At 43.9% G+C, this 17,273-nt stretch overlaps 1 protein-coding gene across 2 annotated transcripts in view; it reads left to right on the top strand.

Annotated features, from left to right (window-relative positions):
• Nucleotides 1-17,273, top strand: part of LOC146189461 (protein kinase C, brain isozyme-like) — a 119,770-nt gene that overhangs the window by 74,959 nt on the left and 27,538 nt on the right. For both annotated transcript variants that reach the window (XM_084604273.1, XM_084604272.1), the window contains exons 6-10: nucleotides 3,199-3,355; nucleotides 4,741-5,029; nucleotides 8,414-8,944; nucleotides 11,520-11,708; nucleotides 16,288-16,428. In XM_084604273.1, coding sequence (XP_084460399.1) covers nucleotides 3,199-3,355; nucleotides 4,741-5,029; nucleotides 8,414-8,944; nucleotides 11,520-11,708; nucleotides 16,288-16,428 — 1,307 coding nt within the window. The remainder of the gene's footprint in view (nucleotides 1-3,198; nucleotides 3,356-4,740; nucleotides 5,030-8,413; nucleotides 8,945-11,519; nucleotides 11,709-16,287; nucleotides 16,429-17,273) is intronic.

Here is a 17,273-nt window from a genome sequence, read left to right as displayed (position 1 = left end):
GGTGACCGCATTTTCACAAAGTAGAAAACTGCTAGCAGCAGCAGGCTCAGTCTTTCAGTCTTCGTTGTCTGCATCTGCTCCTCAAATGCCTGGCATCCTCTGTTGTATAGTCTGCTGCTGTTGGAGGAATGTTGTAAATTACCAGCCCCTCATAAAAAGAGATGGGCACTGAAAGCTGTGCAACTGCAGCAAGATCAACATCATAGTCGTCGTCATCAGCCCGACTATAATCCCCACTGCAGGGCAAGGGCCTCTTCCGTATACCTTCAATTAACCAGGTCCTGGGCTAGCTGCGTTCACTTGACCCCTGCAAACTTCCTAACCTCATCCACCCATCTGACTTTCTGCCTCCCCCTGCTACGCTCTTCTTCCCTTGGAATAATTTTTTTTACCCTTAGTGGCCATTGGTTATCCTCTCTTCGCACTACATGCCCTGCCCATGCCCGTTTATTATTGATTTCCACTGTAATGTTACTAACGTGTGTTTGCCCATTCTGCATGCTGCCTGTCTCATGATGCTACATGATGAAAGCATCGTTACTTAGCCAGCACAGCATTTAGTGCCATGGTTTTTGTTTCTGGAGGGGCTACAAGTCAAGGGCAGCTATGACTGTGCAGCTGCTCTGAGCTACACATGACATTAAGTATGAATGCCAGCTTGCATGGCACGAGTGTCATCGTCTTGCTGCTCAGTCAGCATGGCAAGACTATTCATTTGCATTATGTTGAAACCCCGATTGAGTTATATATCCTTGCTGACAAGTTGAAAGGTGCTGCCACTGAGACATGGGGCATTGTGAGTTCTGGTAACCTTTAGTACAATGCCTACATTATCAGGGAAATGGAGAACTTGCAACTAACAAGTTTCTGGACTTTCGGTGACAAACACCATGTGTGACAAACACCATGTGTGACAAACACCATGTGTGACAAACACCATGTGCGACAAACACCAGGCGTGACAAACACCATGTGTGATGAATGTGCGTGACAAGTGTCATGCATGAAAAACGTGAAAAGAACGTCATGCGGGACAAACATCATTCGTGACTACACATAGCTGGTGCATAGCTGGGCCACCTGTCCACTAACAGGCTGCATATTTGGAAACAGTTCCTTATTTTTGACCCTGAAAGGAAGACTCGGGGATGGAGTGTCTGTAACAGGGTCAATCTGCCGAATACTAGTTTAGCCACAAGATGGTGCAACTGGCACCATGTACTGAAGGCCCTTGTAACTAGCAAGTTTTTTTTCATCAAAAAAGGTGTTTCTTTCTTGACTTTCAGTGTTGAAAGTTGGCTTTGTCAGAAATTTATCGGGACAAATATTGAAAATATACAGCATCTTGAATATTTCGGGACTGGACATTAAAAATTTACTGTTGGCAATGAAGCTTTTTTTGGGGGTAGAGACGCAGTAATTCATAACTAAGCATATTGGGTTGTGCGTTAAGCAGCTTAACATCAGTACTTGACTAGATTTTCCTGAACCAACGAAAAGCTCCTCTGGGGGGCATGCACAGCTTTTGCAGAGGCAAGAGAGGAGTTACTGTACCTATGTTAAATAACTTGTCAAATAACACAGATGATACTATTCCATTTTGTGAACTATATTTGCGCTCGAACAGGACAGTAAGTTTCGCAAAAAACTTTTTAAGTCCGGCTTCCAAACATGTGAAACTCTCTACAGTATTCTAGGATGAAGCAGCTAGTAACTGCAAACAAAGCCTATGTTCTACTGCATAGAACAAGACTATTTTGCCAGCTCTGCTCTTTCCACTCCACTGCAAGGAAAAGTGGTTGTAAAATATTGTAAAGTGCATCACAAATAATTTTTTTCTCTTCTTTGTTGGTATGTTTTTTTGTGGTACAGATCGATTACGATGGCAACAGCAGCAGCAGCTGAAAAGAGGCAGTGTCTCCTCGAATTTCAAAAGTGTCACTTCTGCTGACCGCTGTGTTTTTAGAAGTCATCTATCTGGAGAAAGAGGCTGTCCAAGTCCACAAGGGTGCTTCTCTGGAGGTTCGCTTTGACTGGGGCCAGTCACCCATGCAGTAAGGTGTTCTGCTGCGATGACCAAGGACGTTTCTCTGTTTACCCCTTGACACTGCAACGTCACCATTTGTCCATGAGGGCAGTGTCATTGGTGCGAGGCAAAAAGCCCAGAGGTTAATGTAGTGTTTGTTGATTTACTGTGCTCTACAGTGGGCATCTTCGTAAACAGTTGTAAATGTTAACTTGCTTCTGCATTCATAACAATGTAATTAGCATACTTTTGATGGTGATTGAAGGAACTCCAAGGGCACATTGGAGGTGGCTTTTGAAAGGGTCGGTTGGGGTAATTGGTCTTACTCGCAAAAGGAATTAGGACAATTTTCACTCGAATAAATGAGACCAAATTTGGGTTTCTCATGGAAAATTTCTCGTTTGTGAATGGGGATTAGGTGACCCTTGTGTGCTATGCCATATGAAGGAAGCCTTGGCAGGGGGTTTGTTTTACTGTATATGTTCTACAATAGAATGGAGCTGTAGAGCTCAGTTGAAAACACGCAGTACTAAGAAGCCTCGATTTCCTTAGTATGACTTTTCACTCTTTGACTGGCATTCTTGTAGTGCACATCTTTCAACTTCTGTTTCTGTTTGAGAAATGCTAATTGGCATAATTTTGCATAAAGAATGCACAAAAATAAGCTTATTACGGAGTTTATGTCTAAAATTTTCAGTGGATATTGAAGTGTTGGGGTTAGTTAAGCCTTTCGTTTCTTTTACTTGCATCTGCTGCAAGTATTGTTGAAAGCTCTGCAAAGGCTTTTTCATAACGATAATGCCATGCCAGATTAAGTCCACTGAAAGTGAGAGCTGCTATTGTAGCTAATGCAGGAAGCATGGATTGTCAGGTCTGATATAATTGGCCATAACAGTTGGCACCTACTACATAACCATTCGCACACACCACAGATTCTTGTTTTTGCTGACCGGAGTGTAATCATCGTTGCACTCATATTTAGAAGTACCTGCTACTTTGGAAGCGTGACACCAGCATTTGATGTCTTCGACAGCAAAAGAGTAATTCTCTGACCATACCTGATCTGAATGTTGCAGGTACTTTTGTGTGACAAGAGGTGCAGTAGCCAGAGAAGCCGTTGCAGAGTCGCGGTGCACCTTTCTGAACGAAGGCTGCTTCTTGTATTGGTGCAGTGAGGCAGGCACGCAACCTGATCCCGATGGACCCCAATGGCCTATCGGACCCCTACGTGAAGCTCAAGCTGATTCCTGACATAGGAGACTCGGCTAAGCGAAAGACCAAGACCATCAAGGCCTGCCTGAACCCAGAGTGGAACGAGACACTCACATTGTGAGCAGCAGCATTTCTGATTGCGATCTGCAAGAGCTGTGGTGCTCTAGTGAATTGAACGCCTGCAGCCTTACTTGCCTTAAAGGGCCACTATCTAGGGAAGGACCTTTTAAGCAAAGGAGCCCAATGCTTTGATTAGCTCCTGGAGATTACCTAGTCTGTGCAAAATGCTACAGCGATACGCGTGCTGCAAAGCAGCAAAAATACAAATCTAAGCTCTCTCATCCTCCTGTTTGGGAAACCAGCTTCCCTTCGAAAACAACGTCCATTGGTCCGTCTCACTGTCTGACTGGTGAAGGATGGGCGCGCTTTTTCCTCGCCACGGCAGGACTGCATGCAGCGGCGCGCACTCCCTCGCCTATTTTTTTGTTTCGCGCACTCCGACCACCACGCCCCACCTCCTGCAAAATGCGGAGGAGGAAGGGGAATTCGTCTTGCAGAGGCTAGACGACCGGGCAGGAGAGTGAAAAACCTTTGCGAGGGAATGGGAGGAGTGAAACATGACAGGATCGGGTGATTGCAGTGTCTAACTGCATTATTAATTCCTCTTTTCAAAATCATTTTGCGGCTTTGCGTTCTGGGGGCGAAGTCTCAGTCACCGGGGAAGAAAATATTTTCGGCTGGAGGGGGAACAGTTGGCCTTTAAGCTTGCTGCTAACAGTTTGCCTGTAGCAGGCAAGGTGTGGCACATAGCCTGCGCTGCATAAATCAAGGCATATCTAGTTTATTTCTCGGAAACAGTGGTTTCGTTTCAGTGGCGGTGAAGTGCTAAAATGCCTGTGTACCGTGCAATGCCAGTGCATGTTGCGGAACCCCGATGGTTGAAATTTATCCAGAGTCCTGTGCCATGGTGTCCATCATAGCTCATGTGTTACTTCAAGGTAGGAAACCTACATACCAATTCCCACTTCTTTTTCCGCTGGTGCATTATGGAAGATGTGCAGCTGTTATTGTACCTTCTGTAGCATGATTTCCTTGGGAATTCCACTGGCAAACATTAGAACATACCTTATGTACGCTGTATAGCTGGACCCGATTTCGAAGCAAGGCCGGAGAATTTCGTTTGACATTTTGCAGAAAGAGGCACCCGTTTCTTTCTTTTTTGTTTGCTTATTTTAGTGATGGCATACAAGATTTTGAAGGTTGGGTGAGCAGGATCAATTTTTTGTGTAAAGAGAGCGAAGCTGCATTTTACTTTTTTTTACATATACGCCAGGATGTTCAAGGATGTACTCGGCTCTCGTACAAAGCAAAACATTACTACAAGCACATCCCCACAGACTTCTGGCAACAGCACCACATGTGGTCGTATGCAGCTGTTTTGTCTGACGTTTCTAGTTAGCCGGCCACTTTTTGCTTATCGTTGTGGCTTCTTGTCACCGCAGTGACCTGAAGCCTGTTGACAAGGACCGGCGGCTGCTCATTGAGCTCTGGGACTGGGACCGGACGTCGCGCAATGACTTCATGGGCTCGCTCTCATTTGGCATTTCGGAGATCCTCAAGGCGCCAGCTGAGGGATGGTTCAAGCTGCTAACAGCCGAGGAGGGCGAGTTTTACAATGTGCCCGTGCCTCCGGAGGACCCGGCGCTGGCAGCCACGCACCACCCAACGGCCAGGGTGCGGTCGACGCCACAGGCATCATCCGACCTCATCCCACACAACATGGGCAAGCAGGTAAAAGGAAAAAAATCTTCAGGACTGCATTTAAATCTGCTTACGCGCAGTAGTGTGAAAGCATTTCTCTTACTACTGATAATTAGGTTTCTGCATGTTTTTTTCTTCGTGCCTTTTCTATTTCTAATGCTCTTTTCGCACTCTCAATAAAGGCTAAGGCTCATTTGCTGCTCCCTGGCTAGAGTCATATGAGACTGCTGTCCTGTGGCGTTTTATGTCAACCTTGCTAGATGGAGCCGTGTGTCTGCAAGAGATCCACTGTCTTTGTTTTGCTTTGAATTTCGCATGCGCATATTTCGAAATGCTTTCGTTGCCTTCCATAACTTGCACTCGGTGACAGCTTGCCTTTATTTTTGGTCTTACATTTCTTGCTTACTGCCCCTGTTGCCCTTTCTCTCAGCGTCTTTTGCACTCTTACGTTAGCCAAAGAGAATTACAGGCTTATTCTCAGGAAGTCAGCATAAAGTGATGGCTTGCACGCTTGACTGAGAAATTTAAGGATGGTGGTTTGATTCCAAGCTGTGACATATTTTTTTTTTTGTTATTAATCACAATTCATGCAAACATGCTCTGACAACACACGCTGAGGAAAGGCACTGTCCACGCCACTCATGGGATAAGAAAGACTTTCTTCATTGAAGGTGGTTCAGTTTATCTCTGGAAAAAGGAAGAGAGGGAAGAGTGAAGCCAGTCTGTTGGCTTATCCGCATGTTTCACAGCCTGACACACTGCCACATGGCGAAAAAGGTCCCTATCTCTGCGATCTGCTGTAGCTGCGGTGAGCGGTGACGACTTTCGGCCCTCCATTGTTTAGTTATGCGCTGTGTCTGTGAACCATTTTTGCATTCAGTTACCAGTGAGATTATCATCACTGCTCCCTTGTGAGTGCGAGAGACCTTGATATAGTAAAGAAAAAAAAAAGGCTTCTGTTTCATCGGGAGACAATCTGTTGCACAGGTCATGGGGTGCTCATAGAAGCTGTAGTCATAAAAAGTGAGATGTCGACTTCGGTTGAGTGCATTAATTTGACAGGGGTAAGCAGTGAGTGTTTGCATTAACGTCACTGATTCTTTCCTCTCTCTTTTGTTTTCTTTTTAAGGTAAATGATGTAATTTCAGTGTTCGAGGTGAAATGGTGTAAAATATATAATTGACAAAGTAAATTGATCGTTTTAACTCAGCCTGCGTATGAGTAAATTCTTTGCTTAGTAACTGAAATATATGCTAGTGAAAATGGTCAATTCTCTACCAGTTTCTCATCAAACATATATGTCACTGTTCAGTGTGCAGGAGTTTCATCTGATAAGAAACATCCCGCCTTCAATGTTTGTTACTGCTTTGCTCGGGCGTTATTCTGTCCCTTTAATTTTTTTATTGGCTTGTATTAGAAGGTTCTAGCTTGACGAGATGATAGGGGTGCACGTTCAGCCTGTACTTACGCAAATATTACTTGGAGTAGTCAGCAGTTATAAAGCCGATTGCATGGCGATCGAACATCCGTGAGATGTGCAGCGCTAACAGCATAGCTGCATATTCTTAGTCTAGGCATTTGCAAAAAAGTTTTTTGGTATGTTTAAAAACTATATATACTAGAACCCCTATAGTAAAGTCACTGGGACCAGCAAAAATCTTCACTATAATATTAGTTGTTGGCGATGAGATGGTCCTGAAGGTTCTGTCTGCTAATTAAGTGGTTACTTACTGAACAAGTCTTGTTTTTGTCTTTTAAACGATAATTCACGCGGCAGTCAAGTGCTGCAAAACAGCAGACAAGCGAGCCTCCGGATCTTGCCGCCGCTGCCACGTGTTGAAGATGTTAGGCCATTTCTTCCCTTCCCTATTTCGCGCTGCATCTTTACTCTATTTTACTTTCTGAACAGACTGCGCCATCTTGTTTCCATGTTTTTAGACAACTTGACATTTTTTTTTTCCTATGCACTGTGCATGCTTTCCCTTATGGCTCTGAGCTTAAGTAAAGCTGGCTTCTCCTGCATGGTGCTAAGCTTGGTGGTAAAGCCATTAAAAGAAAATGTTTTTTTTTAGAAAAATTTTTGCTTCGCGATTTTAGTTAGCGCGCATATGGCGATGTCATTTCGTGGGAAGCCGTCGCCGCAACCAGATGCACTTAGCTATAACTGATTTGTACCAAAAATATGTTACTATAAAAGAGATAAAACTGTAGAGTCATCTATGAAAGATGAACTGGGACATCAGTTTCAGTTTGCTATATCAGTCTATTACAGTGGGGTTCTAATGTACTGCATTTTTTTTTTGTTTGTAAATTCAGTTTCTATCCATACATTTTGTAGCTAGAAGTACCTACAAGTGATAATTTGTTTGGAAATATAATTGATTTCTGAGATTGACTTTGGACTGGAGTAAGTACCACAGACGCTGGCCTGAGTTTTGCTGCAGTAACCACATGATTTCCTGTAAACTAAACGTAATATTCAAAGGTATGGGGGTGATATCACTGTGGAAGGAGGGGCTGCTAATTTTGACCATTGGCTGACACACCCTAATGTCGCACACTATGCTTGTGCTGTTATCATCTGTTTCGGCTTGACGCGCCACGTCAGTAGCCACTGGCAGCTGCGAATGTGATAGTAGATCTGCGGCGCAAGTGTATAAAAGCGGAGTGCGATAATAAACGGGGGGTCATTTTCGTCGCTTGGGAGCACGGTGTCTGGACTGCTTTCTCGGACAGCGCTCCGGTGCGTGTGTGGCTACACCCCCCTGCCTGGGCTAACACGACAACGCTTGCGTGTTCATCACTATTGCATCTATTTAAATGCAGTCGACACTGCTAGGGAAGAACTTGCTACCCTGATCTGAGCAACACTACATTTATAATAACAGATTAGCAAAGCGGGAAATTGTAATATTCAATAAATACAACATCAAGGGGGGAATTGCCATATTGCACGCTTGATGGGGCCCTCTATAGGTCGTGAAACATGCGAGTTGGCTATGGGATTGAATCCCGGAAATGGCGGCTGCATTTCAATGGAGGCGAGATGCAAGGACCACTGTGTGCTGTGCAATGCGAGTTTTAAAAGAACCTGAGGAAGTGTGAATTAATCTGGAACCTTCAGTATGGCATCCATCATAGCCTATAATGTCACTTTGGGGCGTTTAGCCTTTATAAGGTGTGCAATAGGCAGAGAGCAGCATTTCATGAGTATAATTAACATTTGCCTGCATCTATTAATAACCAGGTGATATATTATGTCGCAATTGAATATCAGTTGTGACTGGGCTGAAATTATAGCTGCACATTTAGTGGATATGTATTCTTTAGTTTTTGCTCCTCATCAATGCACTATAGTTGTTTGAAGATCTTCTTGGCTAGAGCAAATTTATACATTACCGCCTCTCCTTTTAGGATGTCATCCGGGCATCAGACTTCAATTTCCTGCTCGTTCTTGGCAAGGGCAGCTTTGGAAAGGTGCTGCTGGCCGAGCGGCGAGGCACCGATGAGCTGTACGCGGTCAAGGTGCTCAAAAAGGACGTCATCATCCAGGACGATGACGTCGAGTGCGCCATGGTGGAGAAGCGGGTGTTGGCGCTGGCCGCCAAACCGCCATTCCTGGTGCAGCTGCACTCGTGCTTCCAGACCATGGAGCGGCTGTACTTCGTCATGGAGTACGTCAATGGTGGCGACCTCATGTTCCAGATCCAGCAGTGTGGCAAGTTCAAGGAGCCCGTGGCCGTCTTCTACGCGGCTGAGATTGCCGTCGGCTTGTTCTTCCTGCACGCCCGGTCCATCGTCTACAGGGACCTGAAACTGGACAACATCCTTCTGGACCAGGATGGCCACATCAAGATTGCCGACTTTGGCATGTGTAAAGAGGGCATCCAGGGGGACAAGACCACAAAGACCTTTTGCGGCACACCCGACTACATTGCGCCCGAGGTCAGTCAAAACACTGTAACGCCAAGTAGGTGCAGATGATAGCTTCATACATCTAATGCAGAGGGGTCTCCTAGAATCGTAGCAGCTTTAAGTCAAGAATTTAGTGGAAAAATAAAGCAGTGGACAGAGAGCACACATAAGACGATTGACGAGCAGTACATTGACTGATTGACGATTTACTAGCGCTTGGCAATCGTCTTATGTGTCCTTTCTCTGTCTGCTGTTTTTTATTTTGCGCTAAATTCTTGACTTAATGGATCACCAACTAGCCCGGCAACATTCTCTCCTCGTAGCAGCTTTCAAGAGATGCTGAGGAATCTCGTGTTTTGGCTTTTTTGCTCTCTGCCTGGCACATTTGTATAGATTGCCAAATTCAATGATGATGATAATTGGCCATGTAGCGAAACATTTGGCTTTGAACAGTGATCGTATGATTAGGGTCAAAATATAGTGGACGAAAGAGAGGCATGGGTATTAGTGCTTAGAGAAATCCTAAGGCATTCTGGAAACCTGAAATTTCAAGGGAACCTAGCTTGAGAGCTCTAATATGCAATGAGTATACAGGATGTCTCACTGAAGATTTTCTGCAAATAATAATAAGTTTTTGAGCTAAAATACCGCTTTCTTCTGTATACTATTGTCAGCAACATAGTACATCAGGATACAGCCTAGACGTGAAAACTAGCATTTTGCTGATATAATATTAAAGTTAACTTTCCCAAGTGAAAATCGTAGCTGTTCTAAATGATTTAAACTATTCCCAGTTGATACCAATTAGATCCCAGTTGAATTCCAGTTCGATCTAACTGGAAGGCTAACTATTTGTGAGGCTTATAGTCCACCATGAGTAATATCCACATCAGTTTTTGAATTTCGAAAACGCCATTCTTGTTGCCGCTGCAGCTCAACTTTTGGGGCCTCAGTTGAGCGGAAGTGAAGTCGAAACGGCTGCAAGCAGCGCCAGCCGCACCAACGAGCGTCAGCGCACCTGTAACGTGCTTGTCCGCTCGCCTCTCCCACCCGGGTGCTACGATAAGCGACTATGAGGTCAGCATGCCAGTGTGCATGGGAGCTGATAGGCGAGGCTCTAGCTTCCTGCAGCCACTCAGTTCCTCTTTCACTTGATTGAGGTCACCAAGGGATGTTGCACTGTAGCGGGAACAAGAATGTCAATTTTGAAATTCAAAAAACTCTTATGGATATTACTTACAGGGGGCTAAAAGCCTCTAAAAAAATTAGCCTAGCATTAAAGGTTAGAAAGCTCACTATTCCTGTTTAGTTTACAAATGTTTCAGTTAGCTGTGTTGCGATGCACTATACAGCCGATAATACTGTACCAAATAAATTGATCTTCTAGCTCGAAAACCCTAGGGAGAGAAAAGGTTTAGCAGAATTTTTTCCTTCTTTCGTGCTCCCACACACCCATGGAGGAAAGAATGCACACACTTTCGTGCCTCGCTCTTTCACGTTGTTTCCCCTCTCCCCAACGCCATGGATCGCATTGGTTGTATCTGCTCTGTACCAGCCATTGCCAAATTGCTTCTCTCTCGTTCCTTCCACACGTGGCTTACAAATGTCATGCAGTGTCACCCGGCAAACGTCTGAGGGTGATAAGGTCATCTTTGGGGAAGGCGCACTTTCCTGAGCACGATATGGAGTTCAGTATATGGAACGACCGTCGAAGATGGAGTTCGATATACTACGCAACTTTGCTATACCTTTACATGTAATTTTCAAGGGGATTATCTGAGAGATTGATATATAATTAAAATTTGAAATATCCAGGTTTGACTGCATATATTCCAAAGAAAACTTAAAATTTCACACAGAGGATTTGCCTTGCGTTGCTGAAAAGAGGGAGGTAGATTTAAGGTCTATAATACATTTTTTTTTACTCACAGGCATAAAAATTTCATCTGAATGTTTAAGGAAAACCACTGAAGAAAGGCTCAGAGTGTATTGCAGAATATGGTTTGATTAGGTGCCTTTCTTAAGGTTAGCCCCGCCGGGGTGGCACAGTGGTTACGGCGCTCGGCTATTGTACCCAGGGATGCGGGATCGAATCCCGGCCTCGACGGCCACTTTTCGATCGAGGCGAAAAGCAAGGTGCCCGTGTGCTGTACAATGTCAGTGCACGTTAAGAACCCCAGGTGGTCGAAATTACCGCAGTTCTCCACTACGGCATCTCTAATAGCTTTAATCGCTTTGGGACGTTAAACCCCACAAACCAAACCTTTCTTAAGGTTAAGGTTCGTGAGGTTTCTTAAGGTTCCTGCATATGCACCCTTATAGAGGTTTGGTGGTGTTAAGTAATTTTTGTGCTTTCATTCTGGCTAATCACATTTATCAGATAATCTGTCGGCCAGTCCGAAAAATTAATGGAAACAAACTTCTTTCCTCACTGACCGTGTAGATCCCCATTACATTACGTTTCCATCATAGTGTTTGCCGTTAAATCCAGGGTCTCTCTCTTTACGGTAATGCTAGCTTCACCAACATGGTCTCAAGGCTCCAACAGCTGATGTCCAGAAAAGCTTGGTGTAACACAGTCCTTGTATGCCTGCTATCAATGCAGATCATCCTGTACCAGCCGTATGGGAAGTCTGTGGACTGGTGGGCATACGGGGTGCTCCTGTACGAGATGTTGGTGGGCCAGCCTCCATTCGATGGAGAGGATGAGGAGGAGCTGTTTGCTTCCATCACGGACCACAACGTCTCCTACCCCAAAGCACTCTCCAAGGAGGCCAAGGAGGCCTGCAAAGGGGTTTGGGCCCATTTCAAATATTACTCTCTAACTGTGGCATATGTGTGCATGTTTCTTTTGATGACAACTGAAGAGAAAACTGTAATTGGCAAGAATGGCTTAAAGGGAACCCTGAAGACAATCTGCTCAGTTGTCCTGGCAAAAAAATATTTCTGTGGATTTTCTAGGGTGGGTTGATGTTTGTTTGAAGGCAGAAGGCAATTTACAAATTTTCCTGTCACTTCATTGAGATCTGCGTCAATAGGAACTCCATGATCGCTGTTTTCAAGTCAATGGTGACCCTTGCCCAAGAAAACTTACTTGATTTTGGTTTTCTTGTGATAATGACTGGTGGTGGTGACACCTTTATGTATAAAAATGTACCACCACTGTTATCAGAATTAACCAATCGATACAGGCCAGCTGTCCTCGGTGTTTGTCAGAGGGAAAAGGGGTGGTTTTTGGGTGGTGTCTATCATTTTTTTTTCTTTAACGAAACTTGCTTGGTACAGGAGTGTCTAGAGTCAAATTGTAGAGGAGGAATTCCTCTTCACAGTGGTATTAGTGACAGAAACATATTTAATGAGAAAGTGACAAAAAAATAACTATCAGCAAAAAATTGTAATTAATAACAAAACACACAAAAGGATCAGTTTTTTGACACGAAAAATAAATAATTTTCAAAATATATGTTTTTAGAACAGGGACCAATGCAACATTGCAGCAAATTCTAGCTTTCTGTGTATAGTATTTGCTGGCAGGAATAGAGAGTGCAAAGTGGCAGGCAGATTTCTCTGCATTCTTTACATGAGGCCCTGCATTGCCAGGGCTTAGGACGAAGTCTTAGCAGGCATAGCTGCCAACTCCTTCAGCCTCCATGGTATCAGAAAAAGTGATGCTTCCTGCATCAGTGAAAATGGTGATTTCAGTCAGTGACGGCCCTCACTTTGGCCGTTTGCAGCTACTTTCACTGACTTGACACTTTATACAGTGCAGTGTTGCCAAATGGCAATATCGAAGCTGTGCCTCATGTAACACTGCAGGCGCTTCCACTAGAGAAGGCAGGGACATGATGGAACCTAGCAGGCTTGTACCTAGCTTGTGGACATTTTGTCCAGTGTAGATAGTGTTCGACAGTTTGTGTGTGCAACTAGGGCCAGTAACCTTTTTTCAAGATGTTGCAGCTCTCAATAGGAATCTGGTCTTTCGTGCCTAGGCAAGTCTAGAAGATCACCCATTTAATTTAGAGCTTCATTGCGAGAGTAAAGATCCATGTGAATTTCTATGGAATGTTTTCTGTATTTTGTAGTTTTCTTTTTTTTAATAATGTCATTTCTATTCAGATACAACTAAAACAAAGCAGCAAATACGCTCAAAGGAGGCCCTTCAGACAGTGTCCTTGCTGTCACGATAGTCAGCACAGATGCTATATAGACATTCTGTACCTCCTCTCTGTGTGAGGCCTGTTACTGCAAATATATTTAGCCTTCCAAGTTTACAATGCTTGGAATTATGCAACTGTTTAGTGTAGTCCCTTCAGAGATGTACAATCTGGGCTCCATTATGTCTTAATCACCAATGCTCCTGCTATGTCTTACTTGGCATGAAAACCAGTAAACCAGTTGCACTGTGAGATTGAAGCTTTCCAGTCGACAGTACCATATTTTCCGCTTTATAAGACGCACCCCTCATATTTAGAGGCTTTCAAAAAAAATTTGGTATATAAGACACACGTCAGTTTATTTAGGGCAATAGGACTTGATTATGTATGCTTGAATGACCATTGCGTGCTATGTACCTGAAAGAAAATTTGTTACGTGCACGTGTGAATGATAGAAAAAAAAGAAGCAGCACTTGTGCTTGAAAAAACTCTCTCGTCGAGAGCAGGAGCACTTAATTATTACTCAAAGCCTCGAACCTCTTCATCTTGGTACATGGTCGCAGATTTCTCGCGACAGCGCTCAGGTGTAGTACTCTTTGCATTCATAACTGTGCTGATCATTGCTGCATGCGGGCGCTCTGACACACGCAGCAAAGCACATGCAGGAACGAGAAAACACACATGCAATAGCCACCAAACAATGTTGTAAATCGTACCTGGAAAAGAGAGTTGGCTTGATCTGGCTTGTCTCGGCAGCGTTGATAGGGCGAGGAGCATGGTCGTCGCCACCTTTTGGCATTCTGCCAGTAAGACGGCTGTACAATTCTAGAACACTATAACGACTATAAATATTGTAATTGAGGAGTGTCAACCATTACCGTTTCATGCTAAAGTTCGCCTATGAACATTGCGCAAAAAAAGAAGCGCAAAAGACTCATTGTTGTATAGGATGCCCTACCGAAACTCTTGTCAAGAAAACTCGTCTTATACACCAGAGGATATGGTAGCCAATTTTTTCAACTTGGGGTTTCTCGTGTGATGTATGATTTCATCTGAGATCATCCTTACACTCATTGTCACCGAAAAAGAGTTGATGCCAGTGCCACTTAGCACTACACTCAGCCGTCAAGTAGTGTGCAGATGTGTGGCAGCTGCCATGCTCACTAAGAAAGTCGCACGCCCACTTTAACACCTATGTCAGCGTTCGCAGTCTTTTGATGAAGGTAATTGAATTAAAAACGAAGTTTTCTTCAGATCCAATGTAGTGATGGTGTAACAAATCCAAAAGTGCACTGGTAGATTTGAAATAGCACTGTTCCTATGGGTTGCACGTAACTCATTGTCAAGGCTGTGGCTGAAAAGTCTCAATTCTTCAAAGTGGGAACAGATGATTTGCAGTATTCCCCAGGATGCCTCCCGCTCATTATTAACATATGCCATCTTTCTTTTGCTTCTTGCCACACTGATTCATGTTTTGTTCCTTTTCATCTGTTGCCACCTTGTTTCAGCATTTGTAGCAGCTCTCTCTCTCTAGTGCGTACTGTTAGTTTTATCTTGGTGTCTGAAAGTTGTCAAGAAGTAAGCAATTCTTTCTGGCTCATAAATTTGTTGGAACCGCTCACTCTGCTTATCTTAATGGACAGTGGCAGGAAACTGTGCTCTGTTCCAGTTCGGTTCCGGATATAATGCAGCGTTCTTTCTGTAGAAGATATTTCAAAGAAAAAAGATGCTCGCATATAGTGTGCATCTGCATTAACGTTGCTTTCATGAGACATCTGATACAAGCATGCGAGTGTGTTCCGGTCAGAGCTTCAGTGTTTCACGTGCTACCTAGCTTGCTTTAGTTTATTGGGCAGCAAGCGTCTCAAGTTATCAGCAGAACTTTGTTCATGACCATGTTCTACCTTTAAGGAGGACTCTGTCGAATAGATTAAATGCATTCCCATCATACCTGCTGATATCTGAAGATGAAATAACATATAAAGAAGCATGGCTGCTAAAACAATTCAGCAAATAGTGCTGAACTTTGGGAGTTTTTGCAAAATGGTAAAATTATGGAAAACTAGGTCTTGCCCATTGTCAGTGGCAACAGTAAACAATTATCATGAGCTAAGCTCCCCATTGTCAGATCATCATAAAGGACTTATTTCCACATTGTCAACAACCAGACTGATAGAGCCAATAACAAAGCTACATTTTAATTTTCATACTGAGCATCAAAACTACAATATTTTGCAAACAAGAATGAAGAATAAAAAAAATGGGGAGGAGGGGAGGGGGAGACACTGCAGTTCTGTCTTGAGGGTGCAACAGGGCTGCATTGATAGCTTCATTAGCCGGCTCCCCTTACAGATTCCTTTTCATATACATGCTCTTTGGTACTTACTTAATCAGGGGACAACAGACAGTTGGGTAGGCAGATGAGATTAAGAAGTTCGCAGGGGTCAAGTGGATGCAGCTAGCACAGGACCAGGTTAATTGAAGGAATATGGAAGAGGTCTTCGCCCAGCAGTGGGTATAGTCTGGCTTATAATGATGATGACCTGATCATTCATGTTTCAGTTGGTGCCTTTATCAGCTGACACAAGCCCATTAGTGTACGATCTCATAAGCTACCACATGATATGAAAGACCACCTGATGCAGATATAAAGCCCCACTTTAACAAGGCTTTGCTGATGTGCTTGCGGGGCCTAGGGTAGCATGTCTAAATTGGGTTCGAATCAACTTGAAGGACTGGATTCTGATGTCACCCTCCCGTCACGAAGGTGAAGCCTCAATTGTCAGCACCTGCCAATGCAGCCATGTCATTTTGTCTCATGACATTACAGAGTCACTCAGTTCAAGGTCATGTCACGTGCAAACTGCCACCTACCAGAGTTTGGCCAATGATGTTTTGGTCACTACACATATGCTGGATTTTTCCTGGTCTCCAACACTGTCGCATTAAAATGTCAGCTTTCACAGTGCTCACAAGATCAAGCATGTAGCAAAGCAAGCAAACATGTCAGTGAAGCACATAGACATACAAAAGCAGCCTTTAAATGAAGCTTTTTTAATGGCTGCTTTTCTTCTAACTTCTGCTTTATGGGAGAACAATCCTCCACGTGAGAAGTGGATCTGCATTAATTTATGATAGAAATACGGGCACGCAGTTCTCTGCAAATTAAAGAACCACGACCATTGCAAAGTTACAATTCATTATGATTGTACCGTGCAGTTCCTGACCAAAAACCCTGCGAGGCGTTTGGGTTGTGGCCTTTCGGGTGAGGAGGATGTCCGGACGCACCCGTTCTTCCGTCGCATCGACTGGGACAAGATCGAGAATCGCGAGGTGCAGCCACCATTTAAGCCCCGCATTGTGAGTACCTGCTGCATTCTTCTCACCTGTTCTGAAGGCCTTTCCTCTGCAAAGCTTTTGCCTTGCTTTAAGAGGTAGGCTGTAGCACTGGTCTGGATGTCACTCTTCACAAATCTGGATGTCAGTCTTCACAAATCTGGATGTCCGTCTTCACAAATCTGGATGTCCGTCTTCACAAATCTGGATGTCCGTCTTCACAAATCTGGATGTCCGTCTTCACAAATCTGGATGTCCGTCTTCACAAATCTGGATGTCCGTCTTCACAAATCTGGATGTCCGTCTTCACAAATCTGGATGTCCGTCTTCACAAATCTGGATGTCCGTCTTCACAAATCTGGATGTCCGTCTTCACAAATCTGGATGTCCGTCTTCACAAATCTGGATGTCGGTCTTCACAAATCTGGATGTCGGTCTTCACAAATCTGGTTGTCGGTCTTCACAAATCTGGTTGTCGGTCTTCACAAATCTAGATGTCAGTATTCACAAACCCGGATGTCAGCCTCTGCAAGTGTGAATGCCAGTCTCCACGAATCAGAATATAAATTTTCACGAATATGAATGCTGGTCTTCACAAATCTGAATGTTAGTCTCCACGAATCTGAATGTCGGTTTTCACGAATATAATCTCACGAATCTCTGTATGCATTTTCATGAGACCAAATTTCATCTTCAGTTCGAATGTCTTTACTTCACAAGTTGCGAACTACCCTTGGATATAATGTACATCACTGTCCCACTATGTGATCTGTGTACTACGAGACTGGAATGAAATTTTGTAATAACAGCAGAGACCTTAATATTTTTTGCATACTCTCATGCTGATTCGTGTAAGCAACCTACCACCA

The sequence above is a fragment of the Amblyomma maculatum genome, chromosome 5, assembly GCF_055883805.1.
Source record: "Amblyomma maculatum isolate TAMU_Amacu chromosome 5, ASM5588380v1, whole genome shotgun sequence".
NCBI classification, from domain to species: Eukaryota; Metazoa; Arthropoda; class Arachnida; order Ixodida; family Ixodidae; genus Amblyomma; species Amblyomma maculatum.
This window is presented reverse-complemented; position numbering and strand designations above follow the sequence as displayed.